We start from the raw sequence: 25,515 nt of genomic DNA on the forward strand, positions 1-25,515 counted from the left end.
CAACTACCCTGCATCAGATTCTGGGGATACAAAAACGAAATCTCTTCCATCACAACGTAGAATGGAGGAAAGAGACATAAAGGTAAGTATAACACAAGGTGGATTATAAGTGATAGCTAGTATTTATTGGGTACTTACTAAGTGCCAGACACTGCTGTAAGCTCTTCACGTGTTTTACTCCTTCCATCCTCCCCAGACTCTATCAGCCAGGTACCATTGTTATGCGTGTTTCTCCTGTACCCATAGATGAAGCATGGTGATTGCTTAAGGATTCATAAACCTCAGGGAAGTTTTCCTGAAGGACTAGTAATTAGCTAGGCAGAGAAGGTGAGTGGAGAAGGCAGGGCCATTTCAGGAGAGGGAAAGGTTTGGAGGCCACCTACTGGAAGCCTCCATAGCATCCCAGGCAGGGGCTGGTCAGGAGGCTGCAGGAGTACGCAGGGCTCAGTGTACAAAAGAGAGTGGTCCATACCCTACAGGTAGTTATTTGAAGGGTTTTAAGCAGAGGAGAGACTTGGCTAGATTTTTAGAAAGATCATCTGGGCAGCTGGGTGGAGGTGGAGGGAAGGGAGAGAGACTCAGAATAGTAATCCAAGCTCAAGCTGATGGTCGCCCGGACCAGGGCTTGGGGCAGTGAGGAGGAGATGAGAGAGAGAGAGGCAAAGTTTTCCGGATCATGATGGTTTGGGGATTGTTAGAGGACAGAGAGCAATTTTGAAGGACACCCCGTTTCGGCTGCTAATCCAGGGGGATGGGGGAGATCTGATGAGGTCAGTTTTGGATGGAGCCCAGGTCTTCTGGCCCCCAGTCTTTTCGCCTCCTGGCGCTGCAAGCGACGACTGCCCGCGGGCGTGCTCTCCCAGCACCAGGGAACACAGCAGCTCGGCTGGCGACTGAACTCGGAGCCGGAACCTCACGCTCCCGGCGGTGGCGGGCGACAGAGGGCGCTCCCGCACACGCTCAGGCCGCTCTGGCCCAGCCCGTCTCAGTGGCCGCGGAAGGTGACGTGGACACGGAAGTGGTCGTCGTCGTGGCTGCACCGGTGGGAACGGGGCGCAGGGCTCAGAGGGCGGCTGGCGGGCGGACGGGCGGCGGCGGTCTCGCACCTGCGGCGGCCGGGGACGCAGGCTTTGTAGGTTGGGTGCGACGAGCGGCTTCTCAGCCCTTCTCTTGCCCGTCGGAGCCGGGACTCGTTCAGCCGGCGTCACCATGACCAAGGCCGGTAGCAAGGGCGGGAACCTCCGCGACAAGCTGGACGGCCACGAGCTGGATCTGAGCCTCAGCGACCTGAATGAGGTCCCGGTCAAGGAGTTGGTCAGTACAGTCCCGCGAGGCCCAGGCGCCCACCCGCGACTGGCGCTGGCCCCTGCGTTGGTCGCCTTCTTTCGCATGCCTCAGTCTCCATGGCTTAAAATGAGGTGGGGGGAGTGGGACTAACTCCCCGGGGGAGGCCGCGTCCGGCCCCAGTTTTCTTCCTGGGATGTACACGTGTCACTTTGGCACAGTTCCAGAAGATGGGAAGGAGCTGCTTGTCTGGCTATGGGCTTTTTACGGGTCAGGAGTGAATCTCCCCCCCCCCCCCCATTTCAGGGGCTTTCGCAGCGCTCAGCTCCTTGCCCGACCCAAAGTAGGAGCCCTCAGAGCGCGATTGCTGGATGTATTCGGAGAATGAATGAACAGATGAATGAATGACTTGGTGCAAGTAGGCCTCCGGTTAGACCTGGGTGTGGCCCAGACCTGGCTTTTCTTGGAAGCCAGAAATCCCAGCTGGCTGCCCCAGCCCTGAGGCATGCTTCCTTGAAGAATGTGACATCTCACTGCTTGGTTGGCAAAGTCTCTTCCCAACTCTGAAACTGGTGGGAATCCGCACCATCGTGGCCCACCCCTCCACCCGCCTACTCTCGTACCCCCAACCGGGGAAACAAGCCTGAGGCCCCAGGGACGTTACAAGACTAGTTTGTTGCCAAAGTGGAGTTGGATGGTACATCCCTGCTTTGCCCACCTGGTTCCCCACCCGCATCCCCCACAGTAGCCTCCCTTTGGATGACCTGCACTTTCCTCACTGCCTTTAACGAATTATATTTGCGTTTGGCACTTGGCCCAGTCTTCTTTCTGCCTTGGCTGTGTAGTATGGAGGTTAGAATGGGATTCCCAGTTCATATATCAGCTTCATTGCTTAATAGCTGAGTGCCCTTGGCAAGCTTAGTTATCCTTTAAGCCTAGATTTCCTCATGTATAAAATGGTGATAATTATTCCCGTCGCATAGGGTTGTTGGGAGGATTAAATAAGACTGTAATGTAAAATACTTGGCAGGTAGCAAATGTTGATGCATGTAACTATTACCATGGTGTACTTCCCACTGTGATATCTCAGACTTCTTTAGGTGGTCAAACTTCATGCTTGGGACTTTGACATTTGGAAAGTCCACGTTGGCCCAGTGTCCTTAACTGATATTTGCCTTCTTCCCCGCCCCATGTTTCAGCACAGCCCTAGAACTGCTGTCCGAAACCTTTCACTCCAGGCCTCCGGTTGGGGCAGCATTGCCCCTGGGAGAACGGAAGGGTCAGTTTTGCTGAGCCTCTCCATCCCAAACCCCATGGGAAAACGGAGCTGGGTTGTGAGGGCCTTGATTTCACTCTGCATTCACTCACTTACTCATTCATTCAGGTACGAATCAGCCAACGGGTATATTGAGTGCCTGGCAGACCCTGAACTGGAGAATATGGAAATCACAGAGCTATATTAGACACAGTCCCTGCCCTGAAACCTAATAAGGAGCAGTGCTAGAGAGAATCTTAAAAGTGCTGTGGAGAATTTCTGAGAATCTGGTCTTTTTTCCTTGGATGTTCCCCAGCCACATCCCTACTGTGCATTCTTCTCTAGGTCGTGGGTGACTGGCTCATTTTTCCTTTCGTGTCTCCAGGAACATTATACTTCAGTGCTATTTTTTGTTTTTAAAGGCCTTTTTTTTTTCCTTTGTTGAAAAAAAATTTTTTAACATCTTTATTGGAGTATAATTGCTTTACAATGGTGTGTTAGTTTCTGCTTTATAACAAAGTGAATCAGCTATACGTATACATATATCCCCAAATCTCCTCCCTCTTGCATCTCCCTGCCATCCTCCCTATCCCACCCCTCTAGGTGGTCACAAAGCACCGAGCTGATCTCCCTGTGCTATGCAGCTGCTTCCCACTAGCTAGCTATTTTACATTTGGTAGTGCATATATGTCCATGTTAAAGGCCTTTTCTAATCATGGGAACTTTCTGTGGAAAATGCTTCATTAGCAGATGTCACTGAATTGTTCCATGTGTTGATCTCACATTTTGTTCTCATTCCCTTTCCTAGGCTGCCCTCCCAAAGGCCACCATACTGGATCTGTCCTGCAATAAACTGACTGCTCTACCGGTAAGACTGGCAAGCAAGCATGATTCCTTCTAGAGCCCTGCTGCTTCTCCTTCCTGTCTGGGGGAGTTGTGTCATAAGGCATAATTTCAGGATAGGCCTGCAGGCAGGCTACCACTAAAAAGGGCTAAGCCCTTCTGCACACACGGCTCACGGCTCACCACCAGGAGCTATGCCTGCTATCTCCATTTTCATTCGAGCTGGAGCAGCTAGTAAAAGGTAGAGTCAGTATTTGCGCATAGGTGCCTCTGACTTGGGGCCTCCTGGACTGTTACATCACAGTGTGTGAGCCCAAGGCCAAGGTGTTCTCTCTTTGGGTCCTAGTCGGATTTCTGTGGCCTCACACACCTGGTGAAGCTGGACCTGAGTAAGAACAAACTGCGGCAGCTGCCAGCAGACTTTGGCCGCCTGGTCAACCTCCAGCACCTGGACCTCCTCAACAACAGGCTGGTCACCCTGCCTGTCAGCTTTGCTCAGCTCAAGGTAACAATTCATGACCCAATGTTTCATGGCCAGGTGTGGCAGAGGCCTCGGGGACTGAGGGAGTGTGGCTGTGAGAGAGGCCGAGAGGAATACCACCTTGTTGTCACAGCCTCAGATGGCTTTCCCTGCGGCCGGAACAGAGAAGGGCTTTCTTTCTGCTCGTTTTGTTCCACTTTGAGGGGCTCTTTATGTGAACTCGGGCTTACCAGGCTCTCTGCCCCATCTGTTTAGAGTCTGAAGTGGCTGGACCTGAAGGATAACCCCCTGGATCCTGTCCTGGCCAAGGTGGCAGGGGATTGCTTGGATGAGAAGCAGTGTAAGCAGTGTGCCAACAAGGTAAGCACGAGGCTCCCCAGTGGCTCCTTCATACGTTCCCCTGGGACTTGCCTCTGTCGCCTCTTGTTTTCCCCTCCCAGGGCACCCATAGCTGTGTCTTTTTTTTTTTTTAAAGAAGATGTTGGGGGTACGAGTTTATTAATTAATTAATTTAGTTTTGCTGTGTTGGGTCTTCGTTTCTGTGCATGGGCTTTCTCTAGTTGTGGCAAGCGAGGGCCTCTCACTATCGTGGCCTCTCTTGTTGCAGAGCACAGGCTCCAGATGTGCAGGCTCAGTAGTTGTGGCTCACGGGCCTAGTTGCTCCGTGGCATGTGGGATCCTCCCAGACCACGGCTTGAACCCGTGTCCCCTGCATTAGCAGGCAGATTCTCAACCATTGCGCCACCAGGGAAGCCCCAAATAGCTGTGTCTTTTAAAGCACGAAGGTCTCTGAAAATGTCTACTCTGAACCTGTCAGGCAAAGGCACCTTTGTTTCTCTCTTTACAAGCAGTAGAACAATACTGTCTTCTGCTCTACTGCAGTACTTCTGTTCCTAGAAATCAGGACCTTGCATGATCCAACACTGCACTGTTGACAGTTGTTTATATGGAGCAAGAGGGTTAGGCACTGTAGCCTTTCTGAGTCACAGTTATTGAATTTTGATAATAAAGGTGTTGTTAGTATTTGTAAGTTTATACCTGTAAACAGACACATCCTGGGCACATCTGGCATTTGACTTCAGTTGAGTCATCTGACAGGAGGAAGGAACTAACTGGCAGCCTGGAAGGCAAATACTGCCAATAACCTTGAAGGTGCTTTGCATTGTTTCTTAAGAACAGCACTGTACGCATCTCTCAAAAACTCTAGCTACAGTCATTTCTTCCCTCCAGCTTTAGAACAGATTGCTGCTGCTTCAGCTGAGCACCAGATGACTGACTTGGCTATGTTTAGGGGGCGTTGTGAACACAAAAGAGTTAACTTTAAATGCTAGATTAATGTAAGCGAAATGTGTGAATCTTGGGAGTAATGGCCTTTCTTTTCTTATCGTTAGCTCAGGGCTTCTTAGATAGTCTCATCATCTGTGTCACCCACTGTTACAAGAAACCAAGCACAGCATCAGTGCATCCAAGAAGCCAAGGCCACAGTTTGCCCTCAGCTGGGAACAGTACAAGTGATCAGTGAATCCTGTTCTGAAAACTTGCTGCTTTAAGAATGTTGTCTCTTCTGAAGACTAACAATAGCTACCATTGCCTGCTCTTCCTCTGTTGTGCATGCTTTGCATGTTTCATCTCATAACCCTCATGAACCTGGGAAGCAGGTGTTACTTCTCTATCTGACCCGAGAAATCCTCAGTATGCAACACCTTTCATTGATCCATTTATTCATTCAACTAATACTATATTAAACCAAAGTTGCTGATATTCCAGTTTTTGACCTACAAAAATAACTTTTGTTGAGTGTAAAGGTCTTTAGTATTCACAGATATTTTCCAGACAAAGCTCTGGGGAGCACGGTGCGTTGGGGACGTGGTGAGAAGCCACGCTCCGGCACCGCTGCCCTCTCCTGCGCACACCTTTAGGCACGTACAGGAGTGGCGTGGGCCAGTCAGAAGGAGGTCACTTGTCTCCAGGAGTTAGTTTAGGTCTCGTCAGTTCTGACCTTGTGGGTGCATAGTAACTAATCAGCTTGGCACATAGAAAAGCACCTTTTAAAAATAATTGGTTAGTTCAGCAGTAATCACCAGGTGCCTACTACCTGCTGTGGACGGGGATAGGTAGACAAAAGCGACCCTCCAGGGGCTCTAGAAGAGCCTCTCCCATTTCGGACTGGGCTGTGTTGTCAGGTAACTAACTCCTGACGTATTGTAGCCAAGCTAAAAGGGGCGGCTCTTAAACGTCCAGGTTCTTTATTTAGCCAGTTTTTACCCCCTAAAGCCAACTGAATGGTTGGTGCTTATATAGAATTCAGAGTTCAGGGTGAGACAGGGACTCTGAACTTGGGCCCCCTCTCCACATCATGCTTGACCTTCCTCCAGATCCTGCAGCCCCTTGTTGAGCGGCCATTTTAGTAAGCTTGACCCTGGAGAGGTGCCAGCTGGCGCAGGTCCTGGCTTACTCGGGACAGGGTTCCTTGTGGCTTTAAGCCAGGCTCTTGGAGGGAGTGGCTTTTGCAGACCTGCTCCTGTGTCCCTCTTATGATAGATGTGGGCATGTCTGAAGTTTCCATGAAGTAAAATAATTACATTTGAATACATGTCTGTCCTGCAGGTTGTCTAGTGCAGTAGCGAAACAGAAAATTAAGACAATTTGCTGTGTTCATTTAGAATACTTGAGCTTTTCTTCTCTTATTAATGCAGTCAAGCAACAGTGTTGATTGAGCTCATAAAATGCCTTTCTCTTACAGCTCTCCTGCCTCTGTGCACTATACGTAAGAGGGACAAGCTCTGGCCTAGGAACTCAGCAGACGTACACGCTCAGCTGTGCTACTTTCTAGCCATGTGACATCAGAGCCTGGGTTTTCTTCCTTATTTTTACAATGGGCATCCGGTCAGTTGCTCATCACACCTGTATTGAGTGCTATAACTAGCTAAATGCTGTGCTCACCTGCAGAGCTAAGGACAGTAGTCCCTAACCCTTAGGGAGCTTACAGTCTAGGATTGAGATGGATAAGAAAACTCCCACCAGTGGGAGGAGGGGAGCCTGAGGCAGCCAAAAGAGGTCAGGAAAGTGTCTTAGAGGAAGTGCTGTCCCTGTTTAACACAAAAGTTGCTGGGAGAATTACATGAAGCGATTGTAGATGGCAGGACTCTCTAGATTCCAGTTGGCACTGTGTTTCACAGACTTCTTTCCTGACCGCTTTAGTGAACTGGGCTTATATGGCTCTTCTCTGGCTAAGGTTGGTGCAGTGAGGACACAGGATAAGGTTAACTTCATTAGCTCTGCACAGCTTCCAGGGCCTCTGGTGATCAGGGCTCCTGAAAAGAACAGTCTCTTTTTTGAGACTCCCCGCAGTGATGACAACTGCGTTGAGTAGCTCAGCACCCTCCTCTCCCTTTGCAGGTGTTACAGCACATGAAGGCTGTGCAGGTGGATCAGGAGCGAGAGAGGCAGCGGCGGCTGGAAATAGACCGAGGTAGGTGGCCACCCGCCTCATGCTTGAGGAGCTAGGATCCAGGATAGGAGCCGTGCAGAGCAGTGGGGAACAGCGTGGTGGTAGATGGCAGCATCTCTCCAGTCCTGGCTTCTCCACTGAGCCCCACAGTCATAGTCAACTGCTTATCTTTCTGTATGCTTGGAGGGTTAATAAGTATCTCAAATTAAACATGCCTAACCAGATCCCCTTCAGCACCTTCTGGTGTCCCCCCATAATGGGAAATCACCATCCCTTTAGTTATTCAAGCCTGAAATTGGGAAGATGTCCGTGATTGCTTTCTTCTGTTACTCTGTTACTATGTCTAGTCTATCAGCAGTGGCAACTCCAGTGCCACCACCGCAGTCAAGCCTCCAGCCGGTGGACTGCCACAGTACCTCCTAGCACCATGTCCTGGCTCCATACTTGTGCCTTCTCCACACAGCAGCCAGGGAGATCTTTTCAAAACACAAATCACTTCTGCCGCTATTTGCTTAAAACCCTCTCATGGCTTCCAACTGAACTTAGAATGAAATTCAAACTCAGTAACATGGCCAACAAGGCCCGCCATGACCCAGGCCTGCTTGCTTCTCCGGCCTCGTTCCACACACCAGGGAGAGAGTGCAGTTACCGTCAGCCACACGATCCTCTGTTGTTGCTTGAACACACCAAGAACTGTCTCATCTTAAGGGCTTTGTTGGTTTCCTTTTCCCTCAGGTCTTTACGTGGCTGCCTACTGGCTGCCTGCTGGCTTCATGTGGTCCTCATCTGTTGCCCTAGGTTAACCTTAACCTTTTCAGAACCACTCAAACGAGAAGAGCCAACCCACCTGCCACTCTCTGTCACATCCTCAGTTATTTCCTTTATGGCACATATCACTGTCTTTTTCCCTATTTGTTCACTTGTTTATTGTTTGTCTCCTTCTGTAGAAAGCAGATGACTTAGGCACTAGAGCTTGACTTTTCTTCACTGCTGTATCCGAGCACTTGGAACAAGGCCCGGCACACAGTAGGTGCTCTGTTGACGAGCCGGCTGACTTCTGAGCCCGCTTGCTGGAGGACTCCCGTGGTTAGAGGGACACGTGTAGTACTGATTACAGGCGGCCCCTGAGATTGGAACCCCTGAGTTGTGACCATTCCCTGTACACGCATGGCCGCTGTGCTGCCCATGTTTACTGTGACCACTGCTGCTTTCGCCTCTGGATGGCACATGTTCTCTCGAGGCTGGGCAGAGTGTGTTCTTGGCATTCTTGGTGCTCAGCTGGAACTTGGAGCTTGTTTGTATGTGGAAAAGCAGTGGAAAGCTACAGTGATAAGAATAGTACTATTGAGCTCCATGATAGTTCAAATAGGCTTTTGAGCCCTAAAAGGACATTTAACCACCATTTGTGGCATTCTGGCTTTGGAAAAATGTGCTTCAGTCTTCCAAATAATTTGGGAATGCATTTTTAGAAACCAGTAATTTGTAAGGTGGGTGCTGTATGTAAACATTGAGCTGTGGAATAAATCGGAATGTTACATAGACTCCTGAGTTGAAGTCTAGGGTACCCTCTGACAAACTAGTAGTCTTGTTTTTTCAGGAAAACATTTCCATCTTCTCTAACCTTGAACCTGAGCGCTCCCTTTTTCTTCCTGCCCTCCCCATGCCACATTCCTTTCCGAAGCTTGGGAAGATGGGACTCCCATAGAATCAACACCTCCCTTGTTTCCTCTCCTCATAGTTGAGTTGTGCAAGGCTGTCAGTGGCTGTGTCTTCTGAATTAGTACCTAATTCTAAAGCAGCATCAGACTCATCACCCATGCCTTTCTTATGCCCCCCACCCTTGTTACATCACCCTAATCTCTGCTGCTTGTGGCTAGGAATCCCTGAATAAGAATCCACTGAGCAAACCCTGAGAGCAGCTTATTGTATTTTAGGGAGGGCTTACTTCCCAGAGAGCAGAAAGACAGCTGTTGCCTTTTAATGTATCTTATGTGATCCACAGCATAAGGGAAGGGAGCCTGAATCCATAATCACTTGAGAAAGCACACTGGAGGTTTGTGGGAGAGAAGCCACTTTTGGGTATACTTTCTCATAGAGGCCGAGAAGAAGTGGGAGGCCAAGCAGCGAGCTAAGGAGGCTCAGGAGCGGGAACTGCGGAAGCGGGAGAAGGCGGAAGAGAAGGAGCGCCGGAGGAAAGAGTATGACGCCCTCAAAGCAGCCAAGCGGGAGCAGGAGAAGAAGCCTAAGAAGGAAGCAAATCAGGCCCCGAGTAGGTTTTTCTCTCAGTTGCAGGGTTCCAGGGAGGGGTGTGGTGGGGACATGGCTTAGGTTTCCAGGCATGGCTGAGTGAGCGAGCGAGCGAGCGAACAAGCTTGCAGACCTCGTCAGGTACAGCATACTCTAAGGCCTGGGAGTAACTCAGAGGGTCCACTTACGGGGAATGGGGACCCTCCTACTGCCCCGAATGGTTTGTTTCCCCAGTGTCACATGCTTATGTGCAGGTATTTGGGTCAGATGTAGCTTAGAACGTTTCCAGAACAGGGAGTTGCACTTTTTGTAAGGGTTAGATTCTAAAATCACCCAGAAAGGTGAAGATTGCATATGATCACATTACTCTTAAAAGTCCCTGACGTCATCCGGGAAGTGGACTGAGCTTTTGAGTGTGTGCCGCCGTCTCAGTGGTGCCAGCACTGCCTGTGATTTTCTTTCCCAGTTGGACCCGATCACTCTGTGTGGTGAACACCAGGGGAATCACTTGGCCTGCATTCGTGGAGCCATGTCGTATATAAAACACGTTAGTGTTTTGCCTGAATATGTCCCGTTGGATTTGTGTAGCAATGTGACTCGATGTATAAGGGAGGACCGTATATCCTCTGGGCCAGAAGGGACACCTGAGGGAGAGGAACCCGAGCAGGGAAGCTCTGTGGGGAGGGAGGCCTGCAGGGCCTGTCCCTGCTTGCCCCCGCTAGCCTTGAGCAAGTCGCCCAACCTCACCACCTTTCTGTTGCCTTGTGTAAATGAGGATCATACCTCCTTACAGATTAGTGATGGGATTAAGTGAGAAAAACCTATGACAGGATCATGTAGTTCTTGGAATGTGGGTGTTCAGTCAGGTTTTTAAAAACTTTGCCTAAAAATCTCAAAACCATTTTTTCTTCAATAATTATATTCACTGCAGACAATTTCTTTATATATATCAGAAAATGGCAATCACCTGTAATCCCCTGTTCCCAGCATTAATCACTGTTACCAATATGGTATACTTTCTTGCAGGCTTTCTTTTTATAATAAAAACATTAACAATATTCATAACTTTTGAACCCATTTCCCCGAATGGGCAGCACTCTACCCACGCTTGATGCCTCCTGATGGGCCCCTCCCCTTGGTCCTAAGGGGCCCGGGTCATCAGCATGTTATGGAGAACTTAGGACCCTGGGGACTGTGTGCTAAGTGAAACATCCAGAATGAGATCCGGTTTTGAATCTACTCCCTGAGATCCAAGGGAGAAAGAGTTCATGTTTCAATCTCTGCATAGCAAAGTTTTTAAGAGCTCAGATGGTCTAGAAAACGTGTTCTCCTCAGGGCTGGGGGAGTTTTCATCAGAGCAGAGGGGTGTAAGTGGACGTGCACGGAGACTAGCATCGACTGCAGAGTGTGCGTCCTTAAACTGACTGGACTTTTTGCCTTCTGTGACTTTGTCCCTCCAGAATCTAAGTCCGGCTCTCGGCCCCGGAAGGCAGCACCCCGGAAACACACTCGCTCCTGGGCTGTGCTGAGGCTGCTGCTGCTGCTGCTGCTGCTGTGTGTGGCTGGCGGGCTGGTCGCCTGTCGGGTGACGGAGCTGCAGCAGCAGCCCCTCTGCACCAGCGTGAACACCATCTACGACAGCGCGCTCCGGGGCCTGCGCAGCCACGACATCCTCCGGTGGGTCCTGCAGACCGATTCTCAGCAGTGAGCTTGTCCTCCACACCTGCTGCCTCCCAGCCTTGGAGCTTGGATTCCTATGGAATTGGGTTCTGTTGGACACACCTCTTTTTAGTGTCAGACCTACCTGCCATCATCACATGGCTGCCGTTTGGTACTTGAGACCTCCTCTTTGTAAGACTTCTTTGTTCCTTAGTCAGGGTTCCCTGGTGGAATAAGGAGAAATAGGAGGTGGGGCCAGTTACCTGCATGCTTAAAAGAATAGGCTTGGGGTGGGGAGAGGACAAAACATAGCCTTTTCTAGTTGTTATACAAAGCTGTATAAAGGCAAGACTCATTTCTACTAAAGGTCAGCTGTCACTACATTTATACTTTTGTGTGTCACAAACCCTTTCTTTCATTCCTCCCTGGGGAGCCAGGGCAGATCAGGAGGCAGTGTGTTATTGGGGACTAGGGGAACACCATACTCAGCAAATCTAGTCTAAATTGGGGGGGAGGGGCATACCTATTTTTTAAGGACCTCAGACATTCAGATATTTTAACAGTCATACAAAATCTCAGGCTGTGACAGGACTTCCAGACCATCCAGTCCAATGTAACACTTGTAGACAGGGAAACTGAGGCCTTCCATGACTTGCCTATGGTCTCCTAGCTGGTTTGAGGCAGAACTGGATTCCCACCCTGGTATCCTTTCTTCCCATCATTTTGCCTCCTTTATCGTGTACTGAGAGAACAAAACTTACACCAGAATTGTCTCTTGGCTGGAGTATAGAATCTTTCACGGGAAACAGATTCATGACCCAGATAGAAATCTCATAGCCATGAGGGTCCTGGGCAGCTCTTGTAGAGTCCTGCGGCACTTTATGTGGCTTCTATAAAATGGGGGTGGTCCAGGCTCCTGGCGTCAATTTGAGAGCATTAATTCCCTGATTGCCAATAAACAAGAAGGTGGACCCTTGCAAAGCCACATTGTCTGTGACAGCTCTCTTACATAATCGGTGTGACTAAATACCTCATAGGTAACCTGAAAACTAAAGCTTCATAAGAGACTGAGGTTTAGAATTGATTCTAGATATAACTACACAATGAAGGGAAATAAGTAGCATCATGGAGTTTAAAAGTGGTACACTAACGACTTGCATGAATAAGGGCAGAACTGTCCATTCTCTTGTCTGCCAGACTCAGCATTTCTTGCTCTGTGGCCTCCTTTGCCTCCTTTCACAACAGTTGGATGAAGGGATCAGAAATGGCCGTCACGGTGCTCATTCACAGAAGACTCCCGATTCCCCAGGGAGAGCAAGAACCTGTCATGTCCAGAGACAGAGTGGGGTCCGTCTTTTCGGCACTAGTGGCCCATGGATAAGACTGACACTTGTGACCGTCCTGACAGTGGAAGAAAAGACTTGTTCTTTTCTCCCTCAGGGAGAGCTCTGCTGCGTAGGCCCACACCTTACCCAGAATCACTACACATTCCTTTAGTCTTCCTCCAAGCTCCAGAGCCATTGGTACAAATGCTTTATTGAAACTAAACACATAGTACATAAAATGAGATTAAGAGAATACAGAAGTCAGCATAGTGATCAGACCTCCCCCGTTCCTTGGCTGCCTGAGGCAGCTTCCGTGGACGGGAGGAAGGCAGGAGCACGTCCAGCCTTGTCAAGCAGCCCGCCGAGGGCAGTTCACTTGTGACCTCAAGATTTGACGCTGAGGTTCTTTTGGATTTTTACAGTTATTAAATACGTGTCTGAGTGGTCTGTCTTTGTTCCTTTGTATTTTGAGGGCTGGCTGGGGCAGGGGTCGGGGTGGTTTGTACGTGGCAGTTGACTTGCTGGGAGAGGAAGGCAAATGTGAGCATCTCAGCCTCTGCCCCAAGCTGACAGGTAGGGACACTATCGCAAACAGCGACGCCCAGGAAAGCCTGTTGTGGGCAGGACCCAGGCTGTGCTGCAGGAGATGCTTCTGATCCCTGCACTGTAGTCATGCTCTGAGGTCGGGGGGCTGGGGTGGAAATCAGCTTTTCATCCCTGTCCCTGAGGGCTGGCATCAGTCTGCACTGTCTAAAGAGAGATCTGGCTGCAAAGCGGTCATCTGAAGGTAGATACGCCTGGAGAGCTCTGGTCCAAGACGGCGGGAGGTGGCTGTCACACCTTCCCCACGGCGCACCTGTATGTCTGCAAGCAAATTCTGGCGTTCTTGCTCAGAAAAACACCGCTTATAAGCCTGAAAGTGGTAAATGACCTGTTAATACCATACCACCCACGGTCATTCCTCATCTGTGAATAAGGGACGGGAAGCTTGGGTTGGGGGATGAGAACCGTCCTCCCTCCCTGGTCAGTGTTGACTCTGATCTCAGACCCGCACTGTTGACTTACAAGGCATTCCTGGGCCCTCACCAGTGCTGTCCATGGAAACTGGGAGTCCACTAAGGCCACAGTACACTGGGCAGTGACCCCTGGAACGGCATACCTGGATCAGGAGCTGTGGGGAGGGGTAGGCGTCCACAAAGGCACTGGCCATTTCCAGGCTGACTCGGTTCAGCTGCTGAATCTGTCTCCTCCAGACCACTGCAAGCCCCCTGCCAGAGCGGTCCACCTTTGCCCCTCCAGCCCAGTCACTCTCCGGGCAGAAGGAGAAACTAACTTGATCTCGGAGCTTCCTGCAAACAGCACAGTTGAGCTGCAAGTCGCATGTTACTGTGCTGCACCTGTCCCCTTACCTAGGAACTTAAAAACCCTCCACTGACATGGGAAGAGGTGGGAATGATGTTCTACCTGGCCAATTTGAATGCTCATTCTGTCCCCTAGCAGTGCTAGTTGCCGATTCCCGTAAAAATGACATCTATTCATCAAAAAAGAAGTTACCGGGAAAGTACGAGGCTCTTGCTTGCATTGAGATTGGGGTATCTTGATCGGGGAGGCAGTGTGCATGGAGGTTAGCGCAGAGCACTGGGTATCAGGCAATTTGGAGTCTAGTTTTGGTTCTTCTGATTTGCTAGGAGCTTTGACAAGTCGGTCTCTTTAGGCCTCAGTTCCCTCAGGTATAAAATGAGGGACTTGGATTGGATTGTCTCTGAGGAATCACTGATTTTAAATTCTGACTATGAACAGCCCTTGAGCTAAGTAGGCTAAAAAATTGTTTTACAAGGGCTTGTTTCATTGTGACCTGACCTGCAATGACTTCTGGTAAGTTGGCCCACTGATAACCCAGTACCAACCTGCAGAACACAAACTTACACATAAGCTACAGGAGAACATTTTAAAGGGACTGAGCTTGGGGGCTCTTTCCAAGAATTCCCAGGGTTAGGTCAACTCCTTCTGCCTCAAACTTGAGTGACAACGGGCTAGCAGCAGAGTTCAGGGGAAAGGGACAACATCTTTGGGTACCAGAACGACTGTAAAAGACAAGGCCAAGCAACCGAGCCAGGACTTGGGGGCACTCACTTGAAGGGCGCCTCGGCCACAGCCTTTGTGAACGCGCACGCCAAGTCGGCCAGCTCCTTCCAGCTCTGCACGATTCGAGCCTGGGCTTCTGTGTGTAGCTGCAGATCTACCAATGCCTAGAAACCCCAAAGCACATGGACTGGAACGGTATGCAGAGGGTAGTTTGAAACGGTTCTCCTCTCACCGTTCACTGAAGCTGCACCCCAGCCCCTCGGCTCCCCGTTTGGCCCCTTCTCTCCTACTTAGTGCCGAGGTAGAAAGTCGTGTCCAGCAGGCATTTTACTCTTTATCATGGTGAATCGGGTTAGATGACAGTGGGCAGCCACGATGACTCAGGCAACAGAAGTTCTTACCTCTTCCATGTCTACCCTGGTCACCACAGCCGCTGTGCTGGCCTCCGGTTGTCTCTGCTTCTCCTTCTCCTTGGCCTGTTCTCCATTTGCCACCCCCTGTTTCCTTCTCCTTGGAGGATTCGGAGCCCTGGAGCAGGGAAGGAAATCAAAGAGCGGCAGCTCCAGGCCGAGCTCGGGCAGAAGAGGTGTGAGAAGATCGGACCAGAGAGTCCCACAGGGCTAGGAGGGATGCTATTTTGCAGAGGGACCCAGATCTGGGATGAATAAATTCACCCCCCGTTGGCCTAAGAGCCGCCCCTTTTAATGCTAAGTCTCGAGGACAAATCCAAACCTGAAGCATTTCTCCGGATCCACAATCACCAGTGACAGAGCTTTCCCAGCTGTCCTTGCTGTGATGTCAGTTACAAAGCTCCGAAGCGTTTCCTTCCCTTCCTTGGTGCTGCCCAGACTCCCCTGCGTGAAGGGGCAGAAATGCATGCGTGCCTGCTCCCTGCAGTCAGCCCTCCGCCCCAGCCTCAGCGCCTACCCCTCTGGCTGTGCCCACCTGCTTGAAGTTGTAGATCATGGACACAAACGCCTCTGCCAGGAGCAGCACCAGAACCATCGGCTCCTCCACCCAGTCCTCCTCTCCATCCTGTCAAAGGGCGTGGAACCCGGCAGAGGGAGGCAGGTCAGCAGGTGCTTAGCACCTGCGAGAGAGACCCAGGCCTTCTGGGCGAATGACTTCATCCCCATCAGCCTAGTCCACTTTTTTTTTTTGCGGTACGCGGGCCTCTCCCAGTGCGGAGCACAGGCTCCGGATGCGCAGGCTCAGCAGCCATGCCTCACGGGCCCAGCCGCTCTGCGGCATGTGGGATCTTCCCGGACCGGGGCACGAACCCGTGTCCCCTGCATCGGCAGGCGGACTCTCAACCACTGTGCCACCAGGGAAGCCCAGCCTAGTCCACTTTGCATTATCATTTTTCTTCTGGAATGAAGTCATGGTGGCAAGAAATAGTAACCCATAATCCCGTCCTTCCCAGTCCTCAACTGTTCAGCCTCAGTGCACGGCACCTCTGAGGCAGTGAGTAAGAAAGGAGCATTAGTGAGTTGAAACGGACTGAGAAGTAACTGCCAATATTTCTCTGCATTCTGAATAGGGGAATGGAGTGAAGGAAACTCTTCCAAAGGATTTGGAACAAATAAGTAACTTGGGCTTTGAGGGTAGATGCTAAGCTGAGTGGCCCTTACACATAGGTTTTGTGTGACAAAGATAAAAATCACCAAGGAAACTTCAGTCTGTGAGAGCACCTCTTCGTCGCCATACTAGGGCATAATCAAACACAGCCAGGGCTGCGTCACGGTCCACAATCCTACAGCAGTACAGTATTACAGAGTAGCCGTGAGCAGGGCTTGTGCGGAGTTTTCTGATTAGGTCCCTATAAGCAAAAGCCAAGACCCATAATATTGCAAAGCACAGGTGGGAGGAACTCTGGGTTCTAGTCCCTCCCACCCCCCCCAGCCACTACTCAGCTGTGATCCTTAACAAGGCTTTCAACTTCTCAGGGCCTCAGTTTCCCCACCTGTGATGTGGGGATAAGAATTTCTTCCTTATAGGATGACTGCGACAGAAACGGGCGATTCCCCCCCACCCCCCAAGGGGCGTTTGGCAATATCTGGAGACATTTTCAATTGTCACAAGTGGGACAGGTACTGTTGGCAGCTACCAGGTAGATGCTAAACATCCTACAAGGCACAGGACAGCCCAGCACAACAGGGAATTAACCAATCCAAAATGGCAGCTGTACCCGAGGGGGAGAAACCAAGTTAAAGCCGTTATCGTCCTGAGGTACGGCGCTGTCCCTTATAGTTTCCTTGCACCCTGCCCACACCGTGGGAAACAGCCCCTTTACTAAATCCTCCTCAAGTTATACTCAGCTGAGCGTGCTACCTGCTTTCCTGCTGGAGCCCTGACTGATGATATATCCTTTAGAGTAAAAGCATATTTATCCTGTAACTCTACGGAGGAGAGACAGCAGCCAGAAAACCCCTACCTCAGTGGACCCAGCCCTTCTCCTCCACGTGATGCTGCAAGGCACGGCCGGCGCCTCAATCACACAGCAGCACTCCATGGACTGGAGTGCTCCGAGGAGCTGGCCCCCACCTTCCATCTGTAAGAGCACTGCAACAGATGGGAAAGGGGCTGTCAGTGGGGCCCAGAAAGCAGTTCGCCCAGCATGAGGTAAAGAAAGATGCCTGCAGGACCTGGATCCAGCAGCACAACGATATGCTTCAAGCATTCCTCTGGCCTCTGAGCTTTCAGCCTGTTAACCAGGGCTGCCTTCTTCTTCCTTTCCTGTTGCCTCTGGGTGCTTTCCTTTCGGCCTGCTTGTCCCCGCTGCTGGCGTCCCTGTGAGCCTCTCCTCTGGACCTTCTGATGATGCTTGGTTCTCTTCTGAGGCGGGGGTACCTCAGCACTTGTTTTAGTTACTGTCACGCCATTGCTCTGGACAGAGCAGGTAGTTGGGTAGGCTGGCGGCTCATGGCTTGGACTGTCTACCACAGGGTCCTTGTTACTCGACACACACCTCTCTGAGGTGTCACAGAGAGGAATATCACGGATCTTTGTGAAGGGCTGGTTTTGCCAGTCACGTGATGCTCCTTCATTATTTTGATGATCTAAAACCCTTTTAACTGGGGAGCTGGAGTCCTCAGGGCTCAGCTGCTTGTGGGTCAAAAACTTACAAGTAAGTCTCTCAGCCAGGGGAGCAAATTCTTCCTCATCCTCACTTCCACTGCTGAGCACCCTGACTGGCTCTGTTCGTGTGACAGTTTCAGCTGTCTCTGGAACAGGTGGTGGATCTCTCAATTTTGGTGATGGAGGACAGGAGGCCTCAGAATCTGAGATGTCAACCACTACAATCTTCTCCTCCTTCTGAGGCTGCCTCCTCTTTGTTGAAGATGGTTCCTTCTTCAGAAAGGCAAATGTTGGCAACTCCTCAGACTCACTCTCACTGGAATCCAGTGAGAGTGATGACTTCTCTACAGCCATCAATATGTGCTATCAGATTAATTCCCTAAAAAGAAAAGAGAGATGAGACATAGACTGTAGCACTGAATCCAGTCCACTTGATGTGTTCTATGGCCAAGCTTTAAGGAAATAAATGATACACAGAGAAAGAGGATATGGTCCCAACACGGTCAATCTGGAACTCAACAGCTATGTCTGTAGTCTAACAGGAAACCTTCTCAAATCCTTTCTAGGTCAAGGTGAGGTTTAAACAAAGGGGAGGTTACTATTAAAAAATGTTAATGAGGTACGAACAAGACTCAACACAACCTCTTTGCTGACCTCTGCATGTAAAATGGAGATACCAAGAGTCACGCTTTTTTAGCTGAGTATGTGAATTTTGTGACTGCCTTCTTAGCAAAATATTTTCAAGGTTCATTTATGTTGTAGCATGTGTCAGTACTTAATTGCTTTTTATGATTGAATAACACCTCACCGTATAGATATGCCACATTTTGTTTGTCCATTCATCATCGGGTGGACGTTCTGTTTGACTCCATTTTGGGCCATTTTGAAGGAATAATGCTGCCATGAACATTCATGTCCTAGTTTTTGTGGGGATGTTTTCAATTCTCTTGCAGACAGATCTAGGATTGCCAATTGCTGGGTCGTGCACAAGAGTCATTCTCTGAACAGATATTCACTAACACTGTAGGTGTGACCCGAGATGAGCCAGGTAACCTCTCTGGGCCTCTCTTTTTGAGTAAAATAGGGATAATAACATCACCTACTTTACAAGATTGTAAGTAGTTTAAAAAAAGAAAAAGCATGCATCTACAGAGCTTAGTACAGTATCTGGTACGCAGGAAGCGCTCAGTAAAGTAAGCTGAACGACTAGGGAGACCTCAGCCCTGTCCCCGCACGGGCCTCGGTAGATTCTGGCAAAATGCGGGGGTCGGACAAGCGGGCCCCTGCCGCGCGGGCTCCAAGCCTCTCCCGCCAACAGGGCGGGCGACTCGCCCACGCACCGCGGCAGAAGCGCCGGACGCCCCGGCCACCGAGCCTCTGCAGCGCTGAGCTCAGGAAGTAAGCCCTACCCGGTTCGCCCGCCCGGCAGCGCTCACCAGCAACTTCTCGCGTCACTCTTTCATCCGCCACGCATGACCCGGAAATAGATCTCCGGTAGCGGAAGCAGATTTCTCAGGCCGGAAGCGAGTGTAAAGCCAACATGGCGTTAGCTGTGCTGTCGCAGAGGACGCGGACAGCTGGTAAACGGCCGCCGTGGCGGTCGCCGGGAGAGGGGTGGAGGCGGAGTGGAGACCTTGCAGGGATCTGGGGGCTTGGAGGTCGTTCCCCACGGATGACCCTGGGGGCGGGAGGGGACTGGGGGGAGTGTGCGGGGCCCACGAGGTTTGAGGGGTAGTCACTGGTCGTGTGACAGCTAGGGCGCGAAGCACGTGACCTTTCCCTGCCAGGCGTGCAAATACAGCTTCCCTAGGGGTGGGTGACGGTTCTCCGCTTCCCCTGTCTCGGTTTGTTTGGGTCCCATTATCTACAAAAATGGGCTACTGCTTTTGACACATAGGCGCGCAAAAAGTTAATCTGTTCATTCAGCAGATTGAGGTCTTTGTGCCAGACACTGTGGTAGGTGTTGAGGATCTCAGCAGAGAAGATGAAGACATAGTCTCTACCCGCAGGACGGTTACTTCTAATAGATAAGCACGTAAATAGTTGTGAATTGTTGCAACTACTGTGACAGAAAGGGAAAAATGTGCCTGTGTCTTTTTTTTAGGTTGGGTGGTCAGGGAAGCCCTCTGAGGAGGTAACATGTAAGTTAAGACCTAAAGGATGACCGGAGGCCTGGCTTTGTAAGAGAGTGAGGGGCAAGAGAATGACTCGACCCAATTTTCCATTTTGAGAAGCAAACTATTGTTCTTATGTGAATTTAAAGGGAGTAGGAGTGGTAAATGAGGAAACCAGACGGGAAGCAGTAATGGTAGCCCTGAGGAGAGATGATTTAGTCAGGGTGTTAGTGTCAGTGAACTTGGAGGGAAATGGGTGGATTTGAAATCCGTTTTGGAAATAGGATCCACAGAGCTTGCTGGTGAACTGGATATGTGAGATCAGCAAAGGGAAGGAATCTGCAGTGACTCTTTGGTTTCTGCCTGAGCAGCTGTGTAAGTGGTAGCATCATTTACTTTGAGGAGGATGGGGAATAGGGTGAAGGGCAAAGATTCGTGAGTGAGGTAAGTTAGGTAAAGCAAAGTCCAGTTCCTGAAATTGAGTGAATAAATGAATAGGTGTTTAAAGGTAGGTAGATCCTGGTGCTGGTCACTTCACGTGTTGTCTCTGTAAGTCCTCATCTCTGGTCCTTTGCCCCAGCTAGTCTCTGTTCTCATTAAAACTTCAGAAACCTAGGTTTTAGGAACTCTGAACCTATAGACTCCAGGACCCACAAGCCTTCTGTAAAGACTCTGGCATGACCCTGATTAACCATAGCTGTATCTGGAGACCTGAATGCTGGGACTGCCATTCCTGGGCTTGTCATATAGCACAGGGCTTCCATCCTGGTCATTATGAATTTTAGTTCACTTTCCCTTTTAAAATAAATACCACTGGGCACTTTGGAATGAGTCTGGAGAGGTCAGATTAACAAGGGCAGGGTGTCAGTCTTCTTGGTTGGACCTGTGCTTGATGGACTTGCCGAACAGAGAAAGGGCCCAGCCTTCTGAAATGGACAGGAGCCTGCGGGAGTCACCCTCACAGAGGCTGCCCTTTTTGTTTACAAGTATCTGATGTGCAGTGGATGGGTGATGGCTAAGAAAGTGGTGGGTGAGGTCAAAGCAGGAGCCTGTCTCTGGGTGTCCTGTTGCTGGGCTCTGTGGTCTGGCCCCTCCACAGTGCGTTGAGCCTTGAGGGCATAATGGTGAGTGAGGCTGAAACAGGCAGCTCTGTGGTGTCCTCTTGCTGGCTTCTGTTTCTGTGGTTTTGTTTCTCTTCAATAGGACTGGATGTGTCAGGACCAAGGGCACATGGTGTTTATTTTTTTTCCAATAATATTTTACTCCCTCCCCTCAACCCTAGGCCACACACAGACAGCTCATGTAGTGCTTGCTTACACCATGGACAATACAAGAATGACTTATCCCCTGTCGTGGGGGAAGACCAAGGACCTCAGACACTCCCCGAAACCCACAAAGTCAAGTTCTGCTCACACATCTTCCTCACCTCCCCTGACACTGCCCCCTGCCACCTCTCAGCTTAGCAAATGACCCATTGAGGCAGAGAAAGAGTCTGATAGGGAGCCGCTCTGTTTGAACAACATTTCTGTTCTCTCTGCAGTTACCGCCCTGCTGAGCCCCCCTCAGGCTACAGCTCTTGCCGTCAGATATGCATCCAAAAAGACAGGCGGCAGCTCTAAGAACCTCGGTGGAAAGTCACCAGGCAAACGCTTTGGCATCAAGAAAATGGAGGGTAAGGGTGTGACCTGGCTTCCACTTTCCACTTAGCACCCTACCCTGCTGTCCTGGCGTTCCTTTGAAGAGCGGGCAAAGCACACAAGTGCCCTGTCCTGTACTCTCCATTTTGTTCACCAGAACATTTAGTTCCAAATTGAAGAAACAGATAAGACCTGAGGCAGGGTGGAGGGGCTGAGGAAGAGCAGATACGTGGGAACCTTGGCCATGCGACTGGAGAGGAGGCTGCCGGGTGGGAGACAGGGGCTCCTTGTGTCAGACTGGGAGTTGGTCTTATCCAGGGGCAGACTTAGAAGTTGGTATGTAGCATTTGGGCCAGGAAGGCGAGGGCTGCCATGGTTTCTTAGCAGTTCGCTGTGTTACCTCATCGTGGGGGCCCAAAGGTAGCACACATGTGGACTTCTCTTCTAGGTCACTATGTTCATGCTGGCAACATCCTTGCGACTCAGCGCCACTTCCGCTGGCACCCAGGTGCCCATGTGAGTTGCTCTGTCCCCCCCCACCCCCGTTTCTTCTTCACCTCTCCATGCTCCTGAGCATAGTAATTGTAACAGTTGCAGTTATTGGGTGCTTACCAAATGCCAAGTGTCATGCTGATTCCTGGGCCTGCATTATCGTTTCATCCTTACCCCATCGCTAGGGTAGGTAGGTGTCATCTCTGTTTTACAGGTAGGATGCCAGGAACTTAGAAGAGGGGGGTGTGTAGTGACAGAGCTAGGATTTGAACCAGGTCTGCTTGACTCCCAAATCACTTTTTCGCTTTGGTAATAGCATTAGCTTGGTTCTCTGGGGTCTCCTTTCTAACCCCCAGTTCTTGGAAGAGGATATTTCTAGTGATTTAAGATATTTTTTTAATCTTGGGAAACTAATTTCAATTTATTCATTTTTTATTTTTAAGAATTCCTCCTTTGATTAAAGTTATTATTAGATGGCTGAAAGATAACTTGAATTTAATAAAATAGAATTCAGTTTGTGGGCCAGAAATTAGGTCCATACCAGGCAGGGATTTCAGTTTCAGCAAGTTGGTATTACTTGCTGAGGTAGGAAAGTTCTTTAACACAGATCTGTACTATATTCTTTACATTATTTAAAATATTAGTTTAGTTTCCTCTGTAATCAATTTCCTTCTGCCTTCTTACCTCTTTTTTGGCAATTTTAGTAGGCACAGAAAGACTGATAGTAACCTATAATTATTTCAAAAATGCTAATTTGTATGTGAATTGATTGTATGTGTAGTAGCTTTATTTTTTTTAGAACTTGAGACATGCAGTATGTGGCTGTGGTAATTCTTCAGACTTAATAAAATAATGACAACGATAATAAAAACTAATATGTTGTGACCTGGGCAGTATTCTAAGCTCTTTCTGATTATTAACTCATGCAATCCTCAAGATGACCCTATGAAATAGTTAATATTTATCTCCATTTTGCAGATGAAAAAAGTGAGATACAGTGAAGTAAATTAACTTGCCCAGATCACACAATAGTAAGTAGTAGTGCTGGGATTTGGACCAGTCTGTTCGTTTAGTCAGAGAGATATTGAATAATACTGGGTAAAAATTGCCACACATGCAATCTCAAGTTCTAAAAGAAAAAAGCTATGACATGTATAGTTAAAAAAAAAAGAAAAGAAATATGTAATACACAGTTTATTTCATCTCTTTGCTCATATTTCTCTCCTGAACATCAGGGTTAGCGATAGTACCTACTTCACAAGGTGAGAATCAAGTGAGTTAATGTATATAATAGGGCTTGGAACAGTGCTTACACACAGTAAGTGTGACATAAGTATCAGCTGATATCATTTTGTTTAATTAGTGTATGCATTATCCATATAGCGTTGAGCCTAAACTTTATAGATCACCATATAGATGAAAATGTATATCAGACTAGTGTTGTGTTAAGCCTCAGTGAAGCAAACTCCCAGGAGCAGTGGTTAGAGACATTTTCCCGGGCCTGGTTTGGGCATCTATCCAGCGTGGCTTCTGGCCAGCTGCACAGATATGGGTCCAGGTATCAGCCCTGAGTAACCACCACGATTGGCTGTTGGAGTTTTCTTTTCCCGCCTTTGTGATGGAGTAATTACCAAGCAGTGGGAAAGGGAACCTGAGGTGGAGCTTTCTGAATCCTCCCCTTTGGCCCCAGGGCCTGAATCTTTGTGAAGAGTCTATCCTAGAATCCTGGGATGGACCCCCTGACTGTCCAGCTGACCAGGTCTGTGTGTTGCAGGTGGGGCTGGGGAAGAAGAAGTACCTGTATGCTCTGGAGGAGGGGATAGTCCACTACACTAAGGAGGTCTACGTGCCCAGTCCCAGCAACTCCGAGGCTGTGGATCTGGTCACCAGGCTGCCCGAGGGGGCTGTGCTCTACAAGACTTTTGTCCACGTGGTTCCTGCCAAGCCTGAGGGCACCTTCAAACTGGTAGCTATGCTTTGACCTCCTGGTTGAGGCCTTTGGACAGAGACTGGAGCCCAGGTGACAGGAGAGGGTGGTACCAGACGTCATCAAGGGTTGGAGTGACGACAGGTCTCTCAAGGAAGAAGTCTGCTTGGTGGTGACTGCAGGAGACAGGAGACTGTGAAGTGACTGGCTGGGAAGCCCTTTGGGAGACCTGACCTGGGGCCAAAAATAAAGTTAGCCGGAGTCGTGAGTCTCTGCTGTTTGGGGACAAACCTGGATGGAGTGGCTTCCTGATCTGTTATCTGTGTTCTCAAGTGCACACAAGGGGGGGCCTCAGAGCAGGAAAGAGGCCTGTCGGTGCGGAAATGAGAAGAGGGGGCTTCATTTTGAGGAGGGGATCCCTTTAGCACCGTCCCCCGAAGGGTAAGGAAGAGGAGGGCTTATGCTTGAGGGTGTTCCTGCGCCTTCCCCTCCTGGATCCCACAGAGGTCGCTGGGGAAGAGTGGGCGGGGGGCGACCAAGGGGCCAACAGAGGAAGCCAGTGTGGTCATGTTCCTCTCCTGGAGCCACATTCAGAGGGAGCTGGGGCGGCAGCCCCAGAAATGGCCACATGGCAGACCCCTTCCTGCCTCTGTGGGTCCAGAGCGGAGAGGCCCCGTCTGGCCTGGAATACCAGGGTCCTTCCAGTGATGAGGCAGAATGGGTGACAGATGGGCTTCTTCCTGTTACCCAGAGAGACACCTAGCTCTCATTCTTTCCTGATTCTTAGTTTATCTCAAACTGTAAACTGCAGCAAAGAATCTGGCTTTAGGAGTACTCAGTCTGGGCCTAGAGTGAGCTGGGGGCAGGCCTTCGTTGTCAACCCAAGACCTTTAGAAGCTTGGCTTCGAGTGCAAGGGCGAGGAAGGAAGTCTCAGCAGGGGTGGACAGACATCCTGGCTGTTGGAGGCAGGCGATGCTGGCTGCAGCCCCAGAGAGGGCTTGCAGAGTTAGTGCCTTCCTCCCAAGCACTCTTCTTTGTCCTGAAGGCAGGAGCTCCAGGGGTTGAGGGCAGAGAAGTCTAATTCTGGAGGTCTGCCTTGAATTTGTCACCTTGATTCTCAGGGCGTGACCCCAGATTTCTGCCTTGAATTTGTCACCTTGATTCTCAGGGCGTGACCCCTGACTTCCCACCTCCTGCAAAGTGGCCCAGCGTTTGTTGAGGTTCACTTTAGCTTCCTTCCCGTAGGGTCTTGTACCAAGGCCCAGCTCGGGGAGATTGTTGGAAGCATCTCCATAGGCTCAGCGCTGTCCCTGCCAGTCCCCGCCAGTCCCCTGGAGAAGTGGGAAGGGGCAAGATGGAAGAGCGTGTTCCCTCCTATAGTGTTTCCCTGAAGGCAGGTGGCTGCTTCCTGGGGTGGGTGAGCAGAGCCATGGTTGGGTGGTAGTGCAGGCAGTGACCTTAGGGCCTCCTCATAGCTGGATGGCAGCTGGGGGAGGTAGAGCAAAGACATTACCCATTCACCCCCATGGAAGCTCTTCTGCCCAGCCTAAATTGCTTCCCTGGACTGGGGTCTGCCATCCTTTCTTCTACCCAAAGAGGTCAAGTGAGGCCTCTAGCTGAATCCTGGGGCTCGCCA

General features: G+C 50.1%; 3 protein-coding genes across 10 annotated transcripts; 2 read left to right on the forward strand and 1 right to left on the reverse strand.

Moving 5' to 3' along the window:
- The first annotated feature begins 766 nt into the window (after window positions 1–766).
- Window positions 767–12,992, forward strand: LRRC59 (leucine rich repeat containing 59). Of its 2 annotated transcripts, none has more exons than XM_073798432.1 (7): window positions 767–1,042; window positions 3,348–3,407; window positions 3,729–3,887; window positions 4,119–4,223; window positions 7,263–7,335; window positions 9,410–9,583; window positions 11,022–12,992. In XM_073798432.1, exons 1-7 carry the CDS (start codon window positions 782–784, stop codon window positions 11,267–11,269), a joined length of 1,080 nt encoding a protein of 359 aa, XP_073654533.1. In that variant the 5' UTR covers window positions 767–781; the 3' UTR covers window positions 11,270–12,992. The 2 variants fall into 2 exon arrangements, with proteins under 2 accessions (XP_073654533.1, XP_004320298.1); XM_004320250.4 differs by lacking the exon at window positions 767–1,042 and adding an exon at window positions 1,049–1,314.
- Window positions 12,738–19,196, reverse strand: EME1 (essential meiotic structure-specific endonuclease 1). Of its 6 annotated transcripts, none has more exons than XM_033847736.2 (9): window positions 19,118–19,196; window positions 17,276–18,087; window positions 17,065–17,192; window positions 15,576–15,665; window positions 15,363–15,484; window positions 15,032–15,158; window positions 14,679–14,794; window positions 13,705–13,894; window positions 12,738–13,458 (listed from the first exon to the last, which is right to left on the reverse strand). In XM_033847736.2, exons 2-9 carry the CDS (start codon window positions 18,060–18,062, stop codon window positions 13,282–13,284), a joined length of 1,737 nt encoding a protein of 578 aa, XP_033703627.1. In that variant the 5' UTR covers window positions 18,063–18,087; window positions 19,118–19,196; the 3' UTR covers window positions 12,738–13,281. The 6 variants fall into 6 exon arrangements, with proteins under 6 accessions (XP_033703627.1, XP_019799971.1, XP_019799973.1 ...); XM_019944412.3 differs by having other exon boundaries at window positions 19,145–19,182; XM_019944414.3 differs by lacking the exon at window positions 19,118–19,196 and adding an exon at window positions 18,517–19,103 and having other exon boundaries at window positions 12,738–13,409.
- Window positions 19,176–24,172, forward strand: MRPL27 (mitochondrial ribosomal protein L27). 2 transcript variants are annotated; one of them, XM_019944416.3, is made up of 4 exons: window positions 19,176–19,288; window positions 21,363–21,494; window positions 21,908–21,975; window positions 23,726–24,172. In XM_019944416.3, exons 1-4 carry the CDS (start codon window positions 19,249–19,251, stop codon window positions 23,930–23,932), a joined length of 447 nt encoding a protein of 148 aa, XP_019799975.1. In that variant the 5' UTR covers window positions 19,176–19,248; the 3' UTR covers window positions 23,933–24,172. The 2 variants fall into 2 exon arrangements, with proteins under 2 accessions (XP_019799975.1, XP_033703628.1); XM_033847737.2 differs by having other exon boundaries at window positions 19,234–19,366.
- Window positions 24,173–25,515: the final 1,343 nt, after the last annotated feature.

Source organism: Tursiops truncatus, chromosome 20 (genome assembly GCF_011762595.2).
Source record: "Tursiops truncatus isolate mTurTru1 chromosome 20, mTurTru1.mat.Y, whole genome shotgun sequence".
In the NCBI taxonomy this organism is placed as follows: domain Eukaryota; kingdom Metazoa; phylum Chordata; class Mammalia; order Artiodactyla; family Delphinidae; genus Tursiops; species Tursiops truncatus.

What these genes read in the sequence shown, in the direction of transcription:
- LRRC59 (XM_073798432.1), top strand. Translation starts at nt 782, where the DNA reads ATGGAGCCCAGGTCTTCTGGCCCCCAGTCTTTTCGCCTCCTGGCGCTG. An exon ending in ATAAACTGACTGCTCTACCG is followed by an intron (nt 3,408 to 3,728) that starts GTAAGACTGGCA and finishes TTTGGGTCCTAG; the next exon opens with TCGGATTTCTGTGGCCTCAC. An exon ending in GGAAGCAAATCAGGCCCCGA is followed by an intron (nt 9,584 to 11,021) that starts GTAGGTTTTTCT and finishes TTGTCCCTCCAG; the next exon opens with AATCTAAGTCCGGCTCTCGG.
- EME1 (XM_033847736.2), bottom strand. Translation starts at nt 18,062, where the DNA reads ATGGCTGTAGAGAAGTCATCACTCTCACTGGATTCCAGTGAGAGTGAG. An exon ending in CCAGGGTAGACATGGAAGAG is followed by an intron (nt 14,795 to 15,031) that starts GTAAGAACTTCT and finishes TGGGGTTTCTAG; the next exon opens with GCATTGGTAGATCTGCAGCT. An exon ending in CCCCACAGCTCCTGATCCAG is followed by an intron (nt 13,459 to 13,704) that starts GTATGCCGTTCC and finishes TACCACTTTCAG; the next exon opens with GCTTATAAGCGGTGTTTTTC.
- MRPL27 (XM_033847737.2), top strand. Translation starts at nt 19,249, where the DNA reads ATGGCGTTAGCTGTGCTGTCGCAGAGGACGCGGACAGCTGGTAAACGG. An exon ending in AGGGATCTGGGGGCTTGGAG is followed by an intron (nt 19,367 to 21,362) that starts GTCGTTCCCCAC and finishes TTCTCTCTGCAG; the next exon opens with TTACCGCCCTGCTGAGCCCC. An exon ending in TGGCATCAAGAAAATGGAGG is followed by an intron (nt 21,495 to 21,907) that starts GTAAGGGTGTGA and finishes CTTCTCTTCTAG; the next exon opens with GTCACTATGTTCATGCTGGC.